Source organism: Hemibagrus wyckioides, linkage group LG07 (assembly GCF_019097595.1).
Source record: "Hemibagrus wyckioides isolate EC202008001 linkage group LG07, SWU_Hwy_1.0, whole genome shotgun sequence".
Lineage (NCBI taxonomy): Eukaryota > Metazoa > Chordata > Actinopteri > Siluriformes > Bagridae > Hemibagrus > Hemibagrus wyckioides.
Window position 1 is genome coordinate 9,411,998 of NC_080716.1, and position 12,552 is coordinate 9,424,549.

At 41.5% G+C, this 12,552-nt stretch overlaps 2 protein-coding genes across 4 annotated transcripts; both read left to right on the forward strand.

Moving 5' to 3' along the window:
• The first annotated feature begins 765 nt into the window (after nt 1–765).
• Nucleotides 766–5,417, forward strand: opn4.1 (opsin 4.1). 3 transcript variants are annotated; one of them, XM_058395832.1, is made up of 5 exons: nt 768–972; nt 1,467–1,570; nt 1,645–1,753; nt 2,336–2,425; nt 2,593–5,417. In XM_058395832.1, the coding sequence occupies exon 5, from the start codon at nt 3,718–3,720 to the stop codon at nt 5,212–5,214; it is 1,497 nt and encodes a 498-aa protein (XP_058251815.1). In that variant the 5' UTR covers nt 768–972; nt 1,467–1,570; nt 1,645–1,753; nt 2,336–2,425; nt 2,593–3,717; the 3' UTR covers nt 5,215–5,417. The 3 variants fall into 3 exon arrangements, with proteins under 3 accessions (XP_058251817.1, XP_058251816.1, XP_058251815.1); XM_058395834.1 differs by lacking the exon at nt 1,645–1,753 and having other exon boundaries at nt 766–972; XM_058395833.1 differs by having other exon boundaries at nt 767–972; nt 2,336–5,417.
• A 1,135-nt stretch (nt 5,418–6,552) lies between these two features.
• On the forward strand, nt 6,553–12,256 carry tmem53 (transmembrane protein 53). Its single transcript, XM_058395836.1, has 3 exons — nt 6,553–6,744; nt 7,837–7,940; nt 10,906–12,256. Exons 1-3 carry the CDS (start codon nt 6,690–6,692, stop codon nt 11,590–11,592), a joined length of 846 nt encoding a protein of 281 aa, XP_058251819.1. The 5' UTR covers nt 6,553–6,689; the 3' UTR covers nt 11,593–12,256.
• Nucleotides 12,257–12,552: the final 296 nt, after the last annotated feature.

Genomic DNA, 12,552 nt, shown 5'->3' on the forward strand with positions numbered 1-12,552 from the left:
GAGTGGATTTGTTTAAGCGTATGTTTTATAATGTGATTGTTGTGAAATGTCTTTTTTTATTGCACTGTTATAATTTGGAAATTAAATAATGTTATACACCGATCAGCCATAACATTATGAACACAGAGGTGAAGTGAATAAAACTGATTATCTCCTCATCATGGCACCTGTTAGTGGGTGGGATATATTAGGCAGCAAGTGAACATTTTGTCCTCAAAGTTGATGTGTTAGAAGCAGGAAAAATGGGCAAGTGTAAGGATTTGAGAGAGTTTGACAAGGGCCAAATTGTGATGGTTAGACCACTGGATCAGAGCATCTCCAAAACTGCAGCTCTTGTGGGGTGTTCCCGGTCTGCAGTGGTCAGTATCTATCAAAAGTGGTCCAAGGAAGGAACAGTGGTGAACCGGCGACAGGGTCATGGGCGGCCAAGGCTGATTGATGCACGTGGGGAGCAAAGGCTGGCCCGTGTGATCCGATCCAACAGATGAGCTACTGTTGCTCAAACTGCTGAAGAAGTTAATGCTGGTTCTGATAGAAAGGTATCAGTATACACAGTGCATGATGGGTCAGGGCTGTTTTACATAATAAGATATTGAATGCATGTGTCAAATGATGTGCTCTAAACTTAGTGAGCTAAACGTTTGGTGCACAGACTGAAATCCCACTACTAGTGCAATTTAAGTGTAACCAACACTGTGTCTCAAACAGCCGTGTTTTCCATAGACACGCAGGGGAATGTTGGAATACCTCCAAGCTGAAGTCAACCAAGATTTACACTTACAGGCTGGTGCACTCTGGGTTCTAACAAACAGTGCTGGTTATTGTAGCTCACACTACTTCACACAGCCCGATAGAGAAGGCACATACATTAATTCTACTTTATGTACTGAAAATCCATGGTTTTTTTTGTTTTGTTTAAAAAATCAGAACTGCGAAAGAGTTCCATCTGTAGTTAGCGTGAAGTGGATTTGGGTGAGTGTTTCATTTTTCATGATATTTACTCTGAATGCATATTTGGTTTCGCAGCACAAGATGTTTTCTAGAGGTTCTTTAGATGCATATCATTTCACTGCACTCTTTAGTACATCACTAGGCCGAATGTAGCCATGGTCATTGTTAAAAAAAAAAACCTTTTAAGGCGGTAAGAACCTTTAACCATCCGTAGAGAAATCTTTAGTCTAGGCGTGTGAAGTCCTGAAGTGTTTATAGTCCACTACTTTCCATGCCAGAAGTAAGGCATTAAAAACTGGGCAAAGAGTCAAACAAAAAATGTAAGGTGTGTTTATGATCTCGTTGGGAAAAGAGTGTTAGAAATTTCGAATAATCATTTCCAGAAGGTGGGATCCTGGTGTTTATTGCTGCAAATTTCACACTTCAATTGAACGACCCAACACTTTTAAGCAGATGGCAGGAATTTCATAGAAATGATGCAATTTTTTATATTTTTAAAACATTTCTTCTATTAGGGTGACCCTCAGGAGCTAAAAGCATCATGGAGTCAACAATGACACAAAGCCAGTTGGACGAGGTGGAGAAATTACTGACCAGTATAATCTGCATGTTCAATAAGGTATGGAAACACTTAGTTCAATAAGGTTTTTGAACACTTAGAGGCAGGTTTTCTATAAATTTTTGTCTTGTCAGTATTCCCAGTCTGAGGCATTGCTCACATTAGTTGAGGAACCCCAATCTGAGCAGGCTATGATGCTCACCTATGACCCGGCTCGGCCTATCAGTCCCGTCACTGAGGCAGGTGAGTCTTCAGATGACTGTGAAGAACGTCATACTTCTGGGATAATAATCAGTGATGGAATGATCCCCAGGATCAGTTAATAAACAACAAAAGATTATAATTTGAATGAATGTTCTGTAAGACAAGTTAGTTCCTGTAATCATTTGTTATAGCAGGCATTTCTCTTTTGAATAAAATATTCAGCTTGTTATGTTACTTTACCTTTGACTTTTACAAAGTGCTAACGCTGGAGACTCCTTTCATGAATGCTAAATAAAATCTGTACACAAAAAACGACACCATGTTAACATTTACACAATTTTCCTTTGTTAAATAGCGCATTATTTAATTGTTTTCATTAGGTTTAGAGAGACTGCCATACAAATTTCTGTAAATGATCTGTTACTATAGATATGATAGGAAAGATATAAGGAGGAGCCAGTCAGAACTGGCACAATTGGTGTTCTGACCAATCAGAACGGAGAATTCGTCAGCGCCGTGGCATAATTGTTCCAAGCCATCACTGATTATCTTCCTATAAAAGCACAATCAATCATTTTATTCATTAATCATTATAACAGATGGTGATCTTCTGCTTTCCAGATGTATGGAGGTCTGTAGGATTCTGCTTGGCCAACACTGAAACTATACTTTATGACGCATCGTTATTGAAGGAAAATGAGAAATCAAAGTGTGAGTAAGATCACTGGATGTCTTTCAGTAAAGCTGATTGCTTTAAACCAAAAATACAGAGTGAGTGTCTGAGTCTAAGTCTTATGTTGTCGGACACAAGGTCATGTTGCCCATGTTAACGTTAATCATGATCTTAAGATCATATTCTTTTTCCTGGTCTCTCAAAGGTGCTGATATTGGTGCAGACATGGTGTAAGAAGATGTGTAATGAAGATACTACAACTGTGATGTCTAATAAACCTGGGCTGCTATATTAATCATATACCTTGATTTAATGCTATAGGCTTGGCTTATCTCCAGGCATTGTGGTGCCACCTCCTGGTTCGTTTAAGCCTGTCTACATCCCTGCTATCATCAACATCAATGCTATAAAAATCCTCCTAATACTTTTGTTTTAATTCTAAAAAGCAGAGGACTAAATCATTCGTGTTCATGGTGTTGCGTTTGTCTAGTATTTCTATTTTTCTAACTGGATGAAGTGAAATTTAATACCACATTGAATTTCTATACAATAGCATGTTATTCTAACTCAATACACACTTAACATCCCTAATACATGTTTAAAGTCTGTTTGTTTGTTTTTTTAATATCTATTTCAGTTTATGTTTGTAAATTGAGATTTCTGAGATTTTGGGATTTCTGAGACTTTCCTGGAAATCGAGGATAATGTTCAGGTCACTAAGCACTTCTTAAAATAACGGATGTTAATTACAGGACTAAATGCTCTGCTTTAATTGATTCAGCTCACTACAACCACTCAAACGATCTATTTAGCTTCATTCTGGGTCAGAAAGTTGTCGTTTTTCCATCCGTGGCTCTTTATGGCTTCAATTTTAACCGGAAACCCAAGTGCTAGTGACAGTTAGTCAGTTAATGACTCCTAAAATCCATAGTTTGTCATGGTCTACTTTTTCCTTTTGCTGTAATAGTCTGGTTCTTTGCCAGATGACGCACACAATTTTGGGTAAACCATATATTGATGGTAAACAAATGTGTGCATGCGTGTGTCGTTTGTGGACAGGCGTGATTCTGAGTTTGATTCTATTTTTAAATCTTCATCCTAGGTGAGAACATCAATCCATAGATGTAAAATCAGACTCTAGAACACAAATCAATTAGCATTCTGCATGCAATGATCAATATGCATATAAAAAGCTAATGCTGAAGACATTTCACTCAGCTTGAAAGCAGGATGAGATACTTTTTTTACACTTTCCATCAAATCTTCTTTTTTTGTCTTAAATATACGTTATATTTTGGACCAATCCTGGTGAATTTTTGCATTCCCCAAGATGAACCTCCATTCAACTCAAAGTGTGTATCTCTGCCACCCGGGGGACTCTAACTGCACGGCTATGTTTAAAGAGTCTCTGAGTGCTGAGAACTACAAGATGCAGCACGAACCGTCCCATGGGCCAACCCCCATCATCCACAACGATTTTTCACACCTGTTTCCCACCGTGGATGTCCCGGATCATGCTCACTACATTCTCGGGACGGTCATCCTCATGGTGGGGATCACAGGAGTAATAGGAAACGCTCTGGTCATTTACGTGTTCTGTCGCAGCCGTCCACTACGTACACCAGGGAACATGTTGGTAGTCAACTTGGCTGTGTCTGACTTTTTCATGTCACTCACACAGTCGCCTGTGTTTTTTGTGGCCAGTCTGCACAGGCGTTGGGTGTTTGGTGAGCTTGCATGTGAACTGTATGCCTTCTGTGGTGGACTTTTTGGGATCTGTTCCATGATGACTCTAACAGCTATAGCTGTCGACCGCTGCCTCGCCATAACCCGGCCTCTTGCTTTGCTGGGTCAGGTCAATCAAGGCAGGACTGGTACAGTGCTCACCCTGCTATGGCTCTATGCTCTGGGCTGGAGTCTACCTCCTTTCTTCGGCTGGAGCGCATATGTTCCAGAGGGTCTGCAGACCTCCTGCTCTTGGGACTACATGTCGTTCACGCCGTCGGTGCGCACCTACACCATTCTTTTGTTCATATTTGTCTTCTTCATGCCTCTGAGCATCATTGCTGCCTGTTACCTGGCCATCTTCCGAGCCATTCGAAAAACCCGCAGAGAGGTACGACGGCTTGACTCCGGTGAGACGCATAAGGTGCTCGAATGCATCAAGACTGAATGGAAGATGGCTAAAGTGGCCCTCTTGGTTATCTTACTATTTGTGATTTCCTGGTCGCCGTACTCCGTGGTAGCTCTCACAGCAACAGCTGGCTATGCTCATGTCCTTACACCTTATATGAACTCCATCCCTGCGGTGATCGCCAAAGCTTCTGCCATCCACAACCCCATAATCTATGCTATTACACACCCTAAATACCGACTAGCCATTGTGCGTTATGTTCCTCTTTTCCGCCTTATCCTGTGTGTTGGAATGAATAAGCACTCGTCCTCCATCTCTACCAGTGGCGCCTCTTCTCATCAGACAGCTCTAACCAGCCAGCATGCCCTTGGTGTCCGGATTGGCAAAGCCACACGTGCTAACTGCCGCTGGGGGAAGACACGGCTATCCTCGGCTTCTGACACTGAGTCCTGCTGGACAGACAGTGAGGCTGATGGCTCCAGTGCCAACTCGCTGCCTTTTGCCAGACGTGTGTCTACAGAGATCTCTTCAGACACTGCCATTCCTCCAGAGCAGCCTGGCATGAGCACAGGAATTGGGCAGAAAATGGTGAAGGCTGACAGAGTTAGCAGCATACCTGTGCCCTCCATTATTCTGGAACCAGAAGGAGGAGTGCTTTCTGATGGGAAAACCTTTCTCCTATCAGGTAACTGACAGAGGATTGCCAATGCGCAGCTTTGGTTTTCCTTAATAATCGCTTCTCTGTGTAAACTAAAAGGTTGTTCCTCACTTCTTTTTGTATAAATTATGTATGTAATATAACTTAATATATAGGATTCAACTGTATTAGTTCAACTAAAACTAAAATGTTCTTGGCATTTTTTTTCAGAAGCATTTATTGACATTGATATTGAATAGTTCTGTGTACACAGTGTTTTCTTTATATATATATATATATATATATATATATATATATATATATATATATATATATATATATATATTGACCTGAATAAAAAGTTTAAGTTATCATCTGAGCTTCTTATTTTCACATACACCCTCGGTCTAAGCACCACATAACTACAACACAGTTAAGAAATTCTTGCTTATAGAGACATTCAGATGGCACAAAACTCTATGATCTTGTCCTTCCTCCAGATCATTGGTAGGTCAACCACAGAAACACACTCGCTGGTAGAAGACTCACTTGGCAGTAACTAAGTATTAAGAAAAAAACAAAACAAAAATACTCCATATTCAAATATAACTTCTGTGAGTAAAACAAAAATGGAAAAACATTCATTTAAAGCAGTCAGGACACCCTCTCCTATTAATACGTAACACTGTATTTACATTCTGCTGAACTGAACGAAATGACACAAAAAACATGAGTTCATTCTGCTGAACGACATTCAACGAACCGAGTCACTAAAATGATCCGAACTTCCCATCACCAGAATAAAACTGAGGTGTGGGCGGGGTTAAGGAATATAGGGGGCGTGTTTATGAAAAGCCAATGTAAACCCATACAAGCTGTAAACCTGGGAATGTAGTCGTCCAGATTTTTGTTTTTTGTTTCTTTTTTTTTTTGCACTGTTTTATAGTTTTATTTCACATTATGTTTCTCTAGACTCAGACATATTAAAAATAAAACCTAATCATGTCTATGTTCTATTTTTTTCCCCACAAATTTTTAATGGTAACATTGTACATCACCAGAAGAATAAGGCTATGGCAAAGGTTCTCCTATTTACATGATTAACATAAATTCAAGTACCATAAAGGTTTTATATATATATATATAGAAATATATTTCCTAAATACTTTAAAGAAAAAAGAAATTCAGTTATTCTTTATAGGATGTGCAAAGGCCCAAATCAGGGTTAATTATTACGCTTCGGTTTTAATCTTTAATTGAATTTAAGGTTGCATACCAAATGGGTCTTTGCTGCCTATATAAGTGCACTAAATAGAGCACAAACATGCACGGTATGTAGTGGACTATTTGTAAAAATGATGCAAACTAGGACTGAGCCTGAGACGTCACCGGAAGTGTAAAGGAAAACTGTTCTTCGAGTCTTTCTGTCACTGTGGTTCTCTAGAGCAGAGAGCCTGAAGTGAAGCTAAGGCTCGTTGTCATATTTCATATTGATGGCAGTCAGACAAGAGGGATAATAAAACGTCTCAATATGGGAGATGATGGCATGGACTACAATATAGTTTTTCCGGAGCCCGAGATCTCAGGTAAGTCGGGCTAGATGCACTAGTGTCAGCTAGCAGGCTAACAGTAGCAAGTTCCGCCCCTTTCTAATGGCGCTGCTGTGCAGTAAAGCCGGTTATTGTGTTCCACCGTGAGGCATCTTCTTCCACGCATTGTCCAGTCAACATTTCGAGTGCGCGTATGGTTAGTTTCTGCCCATGAAAAACAAAAGCACTGCATATAAAATACAGTACAATGTTTAATCTTGATCTCCATGTATGATTAGGAAAACGTCATAAATTCGCGACAAGACAAACGCGCATAATTTAATAGATTTGGGAATGAAGTGAGCCATTGACTTACAGCATATTAGCAGCTCATCCTGATTTAGATAATTAACCTTTCTAACTCAGAATGTTCTAGTGACAGTAAACCAAAACCATGGCACCTTTGCTTGTGTAGTGCAAGTTATTAATTATTAATTAGTCAGGTCAACAGGTAATGGTTTTGAAGTTCATAATTAAAACAGAGTAGTCCATAATAGCTTTAACAATGCATCACTTGCACTATATTGCTAACAATTTTGGCACACCACTCCAAATCATTGAATTCAGGGGTTGGGCTCGGCCCCTCGGTTCCTCTTAATGCTTCAGCATACCAAGACATTTTGGACAATTTCATGCTCCTAACTTTGTGGGAACAGTTTGAGGATGACCCCTTCCTGTTCCAACATGACTGTACACCAGTGCACAAAGCAAGGTCCATAAAGAAATGGATGAGCAAGTTTCGAGTGGAGGAACTTGACTGACCTGCACAGAGTCCTGTTCTACAACCTGATAGAACACCTTTGGGATGAATTAGAGTGGAGATTGCAAGCCAGACCATCTCGTCCTACATCAGTGCCTGACCTCACAAATGCGCTTCTAGATGAATGGTAAAAAATTCCCATAAACACACTCCTAAACCTTGTGGAAAGCCTTCCCAGAAGAGTTGAAGCTGTTATAGCTGCAAAGGGTGGGCCAACTGCAGTTGAACCTAAGTGTAAAATAGACATATGGCCATTTATATGGTGTGGACAAAAGAACTTTGTGCATTGTGCTTTGCATGTCATCAATTAAGTTGTTCTTTTTTTGTAGAGAGATACTGGAGTGGATCGAAGCAACCGGTTGTTATCCTTTTAGGCTGGGCCGGATGTCGAGACAAGCATCTCTCAAAGTACAGCTCGATTTATAATGAACAAGTAAGCTGTGAGCTTTGATTACTCGTCATTTAGTTCAAATTCAAATTTTATTTGTCACATACAAAATCATACACAGTATGACATGTAGTGAAATGCTTTTTACGATTGTCCTTGTTCCAAGAGAGAGAGAAATAAGGTTAAAGAAAAATAGAAATATGAAAATTAACAAGTAATAGAAATATAAAATATGATAATTAAAAAATATATATAAAAATATTGTTAAAAAAAATATTTAAAAATATGATGAATTAAAGAAAAACCAATGAGAGATAGGATATGCATATACAAACAAAAATGTGTTTTTATATATATATATATATATATATATATATATATATATATATATATATATATATATATATATATATATATATATATTAGAAAATACAATATATACATGAGATAAATATATAGATATAAAAGACATAAATGTAAATATCCAATTAACAGTAAATGTAAACGGTAAAGTGACGGTGCAAAACAAAGTGTGACCTGTGCAGTGTAGTGCAGTTATGTGTGTGCAACAGTCTAGGTAGAATATGATGTGTGAGGAAGTCCTGAGAAAAAGTCCAGAAAGTCCAGGTTCTAGGTGTTCTGGTTGAGGGCCTCGAATGGCCTGCGGGAAGAAGCTCCTCCTCATTCTCTCTGTTTGTCTTCAAGGAGCGGAAACGTTTCCCTGACTGCAACAGAGAGAAGAGTCCATTGTTGGGATGACTGAGGTCCTTCATTATCTTCCTGGCCTTGGTACAGCACCACTTGCTGTATGTAGTCTCTAGGTCAGGAAGCTTGGGGCGGATGGTACGCTCAGCTGATCGCACCACCCTCTGGAGAGCTTGTCTGTCCTGCTTGGTGCTGTTTCCAAACCAGGCTGTAATACTTCCTGTCAGGATGCTGTCACTGGTGCAGGTGTAGAATGTCTTTAGCACCTTTGAGGGCAGTTTGAAGTCCTTTAGGCGTCTAAGATGGTAAAGACGCTGCCAGGTCTTCTTCACCAGGTTGTTAACATGACAAGACCATGACAGGTCCTGCGTGATGTGAACACCTAGATACTGGAAACTGTCCACTCTCTCCACTGGGGTCCCATTTATAGTGAGGGGCTGGTAATTCCTCTCCTGCTTTGGGCTGAAGTCCTTTACCAGCTCTTGAGTCTTGCTGACGTTCGGGAGGAGATCGTTGTCCTGGCACCATGTCTCCAGGTTTTTAATCTCCTCCAGGTAGGTCGTCTCATCGTTGTTGGAGATCAGGCCCACCACCACAGTATCGTCCACAAAGTTAATGATGATGGTGAAAGCGGCCACACAGTTGTATTTGTACAGTGAGTACAGCAGGGGGCTCAGAACACAACCCTGGGGGGCTCCAGTGCTAAGGGTGAGTGAGGGTGAGACATGGTTACCCACCTGTACTGCCTGTGGTCTGTCTGTCAGGAAGTTGGAGATCCATCGACACAGGGATGGGCTGAGGCCTAGGATCTCCAACTTAGTGGTGAGTATGGAGGGAATTATGGTGTTAAACGCTGAACTGTAGTCAACAAACAGCATTTTAACATAATTCCCCTTTCTGCTGTCCAGGTGGCTCAGGGCTGTGTGATGGAGGTGTGCGATGGTGTCCTCTGTATTTCGGTTGGGCCGGGACGTGAACTGTAGCGGGTCCTGGGTGTCAGGTAGGGAAGAAGTGATGAAGTGTCTGATTAGTCTTTCGAAGCACTTCATCACTACTGAGGTCAGGGCTACTGGATGGAAGTCATTGAGGCAGGCGGGCTGGGGTTTCTTGGGGACAGGAACAGTGGTGGACCATTTAAAGCATGTCGGGATTATAGACTGTTCCAGGCAGAGGTTGAATATATATATAATGGACACAGGGGCAAGCTGGTCGGCACAGGCCGTCAGGACCCGACCCGTGATGCCATCTGGTCCTGCTGCTTCCCTGATATTCACTCTCCTGAATGCCTTTCTCGCATCGTGCTCCGAGATGATGAACACGCTTTCCTCTCCGGCATTCTCCGCATGCATGCTGCTTATAGCGCCTTTAGCGCTGTGAGCTGCAGCCTTGAAGCGAGCATTAAAGGTGTTTAGCTCGTCTGCCAGAGAAGCGTCGGCATTCACCATTTTGGAAGATGGTGTTTTGTAATCCGTTATTGTCCTCAGTCCCTGCCACAGACTTCTAGAGCCACTTTGATGAAATTGTGACTCTAGTTTCTTTCTGTAGCGCCGCTTTGCCTCCTTCACCACTCTGCACATGCTGTAGGATGCAGCTTTGTACTCGTCCATATTTCCACTGGCGTACCCCGTGTTGTACACGACAGAGCGGGATCTCAGGGCATCGTGGACGGATTTATCCACCCACGGCTTCTGATTGGGAAACGTTCCGATGATGGTTTTGCGAACTGCTATTTTCCCAGTAAATCCCACAACCGCTTCCGTAAACACCTTGACGTCATCAGAGCTGTGCCTAAACATGTCCCAGTCTGCGTCATCCAAAGTGTCTTGCAGAGCGGCCACTGATTGGTTCGTCCAGCACATGACCTCCTGCTGAACCGTGTCTTCCTGCTTTAGCCTTTGTTTATATTTAGGCATGAGGAAGATGGCAACGTGGTCCGATTGCCCAAACAGTGGACATGACTGGGCTTTGTAGCTTTGTCTTCCACCCCTGGTGGGGCAGGTGATGTGTTGATGAAAGTTTGGTGCTGTGTGTTTGAGGTTAGCACTATTAAAGTCCCTCGCTACAATGAGAGCAGCGTCCTGGTGTTGTGTCTGGTGAAGAGTGAGGGTTTCATGCAGCTCCCTAAAGCAGTGACTGTGGAGGTGGAATATAAACGGTGCTGACTATGACCGAACTAAATTCCCGAGGAAGGTAGAAAGGGCGACATTTGATGGTCAGAAGTTCCAGGTTGGGTGAGCAGGAGATGTTGTACTTTCTATGTGCACATTATCATCAATGCCTTATGCTTCTTCTGCCATCATTTCAGGGATGCGTGACCGTCCGCTATACAGCCCCCTTGAAGACAGTGTTTATCTCTGAATCGTTTGGTTACAAGGAGCTCCGAAGCACGGCACACAAACTGCTTGAGATCCTGTATGACTACGAAGTAGAGAACAACCCGATCTTCTTCCATGTGTTCAGCAACGGTGGCTTCATGCTTTATCGCTACATGGTGGAGCTCTTGCAAAGCCACAAGCAGTTCAGCTCACTGTATGTGGTGGGTTCGGTGATGGACAGCTCACCAGGGAGCCAGAATGTCATCGGTGCTCTACGAGCTCTCAAAACTACACTGGGCACAAAGGTCAACGTCCTGCTGCGCTGTCTCCTCTTGGCTCTGTTTGCTGTGGCCGTGTTCCTGCTAAGGGTCGTCTTATACCCCGTGACCAAACACTTCCACAAGAACCACTACGACGCCATGATGGAGCGTCCGGCACCTTGGCCTCAGATGTACCTCTACTCCAGAGCAGACCGAGTGATCAGGTATAGAGATGTGGAGAAGATGGTGAAATCACTTCAGGAGAAAGGGGTGTTTGTTGAGAGCTTCGACTTCATCACCCCGGCTCACGTCAGCCTGTTTCGAGACTGTCCTGACGATTATTCGAACAGGTGCCGGACTTTCCTGAAGAGCTGCATGTCTAACTGTGAGGAGACGATAATGAAGAAACGGCTGTGAATGTATTACACTGATTATATGATCGGCTCGGGCGATAGGGGGAATAAAAATCTCACCATACTGATACTTCAAGATATTGTCAAGATGCATAATATGCATCGTAATACTTACACACCAGCAGAATAATAATGCAATTAAAAGATCTAAATTCTAGAAAGGAATTTATCATGAAATAAAACGATAACATCCTGTTAATTACGATTATCAACCATGGAGCTGGTCAGTGTTAAAAAAAATATTAGCACAGTATCTAAGAAAATTGTATTTTTGCTGTAATTAATGACACTATTAATAGTGTATCGTCATATTGCCCAGACCTACCATATTGTGTTCTTACTTAAATATTTTAAGTGATCTGAAACTACTGTAAAGTGTATAAATCCCCCTGTATAATTACTGACTGCCTTTATATAAGTTTAGATAAGGTTTGCCTGAATGGAGTGTTGCATTCGGTATTTGTCTATTAATGTGAATTAAAAGCTTTTAATTTAAGATTATTTTAAATCTACTAAGCATCCTTGATCTGTTTATAACTTATGTGCCTTCCTGAAATAAAGACCCATTTCACTGGAGTAACAATTTGGTAGTTGGTTAACGTGTGCTGTTTGGGAGTGCAAAGGTCTCACATACACAAGGAAATCTACCCAAAATACCATTAAAGTTATTTATCCATCATTATATGCCAGTGGTGTTGTTATTATTAAGAATGCACTATATATAATTCCTTCTTTTTCAGTAACTGCTTTGCTGCAGTCAAGGGTAAGTAGATGGACATGAGGCAAGAATACACCCATCAGCCATAACATTAAAACCACTGACCGGTGAAGTGAATAATGGTGATTATCTTGCTACAGTGGCACCTGTCAAGAAGTCTGTGGGATATATTAGGCAGCAAGTTAACAGTCAGTTTTCAAAGTTGATATATGACATGCAGGAAAAATGGGCATGAGTAAGGATTTG